Source organism: Argentina anserina, chromosome 3, assembly GCF_933775445.1.
Source record: "Argentina anserina chromosome 3, drPotAnse1.1, whole genome shotgun sequence".
Classification (NCBI taxonomy): Eukaryota; Viridiplantae; Streptophyta; class Magnoliopsida; order Rosales; family Rosaceae; genus Argentina; species Argentina anserina.
This window is the reverse complement of record NC_065874.1, coordinates 6,606,104-6,608,405: the sequence shown is the minus strand read 5'-3', so window position 1 is coordinate 6,608,405 and position 2,302 is coordinate 6,606,104. Positions and strand designations below refer to the sequence as shown.

Below are 2,302 nucleotides of genomic sequence, written 5' to 3'. Positions count from 1 at the left end.
GACTAAAAATTATACAATATTTTCTTACGAAATATAGTAGACAATTGATTAAATAAACATCTCTCAAAATTACATCCAATATTTCCATGTTTTTATTTAAATTTTCATAAATTATTTTTCAATATCGATATTTTCCCGATATATTTTTTGAAATTACTATTTTTTTAACCCTCAATATTTCCCAAATTACCGATATTTTAGTCCTTGGGGCTAATAAGTATGAGTATGAGTGGTGACCCGGCGATGGCTGAGATGCGCGCTCGATCATCTTCTATACAACTACAAACCCCATGAAGCATTCATATTGTGCTTAGGTTCCAGGGCTACTTTAATAATTATTCTATTAGTTCCAAACTCATTATTAGTTGTTTACACAGATCTGAGGGTACTAATTTGTTTTTCGAAGATGGCTTTTGGAGAAAACCTTGTGACGCTTGCCATATGCATCGTCTTGGGGACATTTGCATCCCAAGCCACATCTCGCGCAGTCTACAAAGCTTCCATTGCTGAAAAACATGAGCAATGGATGGCCGAGTATGGGCGTGTCTACCAAGACAGCGCAGAGAAGGAACGGCGTTTTGCTATATTCAAGAAGAATGTAGAGTTTGTGGAAAAATTCAACAATGACGGGGACAAGTCGTACACGTTAAGTGTCAATCAATTCTCTGATACGACTGATGAAGAATTCCTCAAACCTCATACTGGATACAAAACGCCCATCCACTCAAGTTTCACGGCTTCATCCAAAGATGAATCGTTTATGTACCAAAGGCGCCTGGCCACCGAGCAAATCCCAGCTAGGATGGACTGGAGGGAACATGGAGCTGTGACTCCTATCAAGAATCAATTTTCATGTGGTAAGTTATTGAGAAGCTAGAACCATATATACCTCACACCTTCCTCGTATTATATATTTCCTATATCCACTCTTTCTTGCCTTATTTTGGAATGTTATATGTAGGTGCTTGCTGGACATTTGCGGCGGTGGCCGCCGTGGAAGGGATTACAAAAATCAAAACCGGCAAATTGGTCTCCTTGTCCGAGCAACAACTTTTGGAATGTGACGACGATGGTAGTCGCTGCAAACAAGGTGACATAGAATCAGCTTTTAAATACATAATGAAAAATAAAGGAATTGCTACTACAAAAGAGTACCCATACCTGAGCACTTCTTTAAACCAAACGTTCCAAGCATGCGACACTCGTAAGGCAGCTCATCATGCTGCAACGATTACTAGCTATGGTCGAGTGAACAATGGGGTTTATGTCAGAGAACGTCCTCTCCTCAATGCTGTTTCCTTCCAACCGATCGCGGTTGCCATCGACGGTAGTGGAAAGGAATTTAAGATGTACGGAGGTGGCGTCTTCGAAGGTCCTTGTGGTGAACACCTGAACCATGCTGTAACAGTTATTGGGTATGGGACTGAAAAAGACACCGACTACTGGCTAATCAAGAATTCATGGGGGGAAAAGTGGGGTGAAAATGGATACATGAGAATTCTAAGAACTAATGATCCAGGTGGAGGACTCTGCGGCCTTGCTTTGTGTCACGGGCCGACTTACTACGCAGCGGAATATGACCCGTGCGGCGCCAAGGTTACTCTTAACCAAGGCCAGCCTAACTCAACATCCATTCATGATGCCAACTTTCTTTTCTTACTTGTGCGCCTCCCGTGTCATTCCGATCTTTCCCTCTTACATTCCTTGCTCGTGAGGTTCCACCAATGAAAGCTACTCACACATGAGTGTCACAACTTGTGACTTATCGATCGCTTCCTCGTGTCATGGTACTCCCATGCCACTCGCCCAACCGATAGGCTTCCATGCCATCCGCTTACCGATCGCTTCCTTGTGTCATGGTACTCCCACGACACTCGCCCAACCGATAGGCTTCAATGCCAACCCCTTACCGATCGCTTCCTCGTGTCATGGTGCTCCCATGACACTCTCCCAACCAATAAGCTTCCATGCCAACCCCTTACTAACAAGCGTGCACCTTTCACCTCGTAGCAAGCGGCATGACAGTAGATCGAGACATTGATGGTCCTCGCTTCCTTCTATCTGACCGTCCCTTGGAAGCATGCGCACGTTACTTGCCTCCTGAGCATCCATCATCATGCTCACTCGGCATATAGGCATCCTTTGTTAACCCTCACCTACGGGGTATTCATGTGGGCAATTCTGCCCTTGGGTCTTAACTTCTTGGGCGAGGCTCGCCTCCCCGGCTCACCTCCCACATGTCATCCGATATCGTATCCGTCTTGCCAGCATATCTTTCATAGGCCACTTGCCCGCATCTTCC

At 44.8% G+C, this 2,302-nt stretch overlaps 1 protein-coding gene across 1 annotated transcript; it reads left to right on the top strand.

Moving 5' to 3' along the window:
• The first annotated feature begins 260 nt into the window (after positions 1 to 260).
• LOC126787942 (zingipain-1-like) lies at positions 261 to 2,020 on the top strand. Its single transcript, XM_050513868.1, has 2 exons — positions 261 to 857; positions 962 to 2,020. The coding sequence occupies exons 1-2, from the start codon at positions 407 to 409 to the stop codon at positions 1,726 to 1,728; spliced, it is 1,218 nt and encodes a 405-aa protein (XP_050369825.1). The 5' UTR covers positions 261 to 406; the 3' UTR covers positions 1,729 to 2,020.
• Positions 2,021 to 2,302: the final 282 nt, after the last annotated feature.

What these genes read in the sequence shown, in the direction of transcription:
- LOC126787942 (XM_050513868.1), top strand. Translation starts at nt 407, where the DNA reads ATGGCTTTTGGAGAAAACCTTGTGACGCTTGCCATATGCATCGTCTTG. An exon ending in CAAGAATCAATTTTCATGTG is followed by an intron (nt 858 to 961) that starts GTAAGTTATTGA and finishes TGTTATATGTAG; the next exon opens with GTGCTTGCTGGACATTTGCG.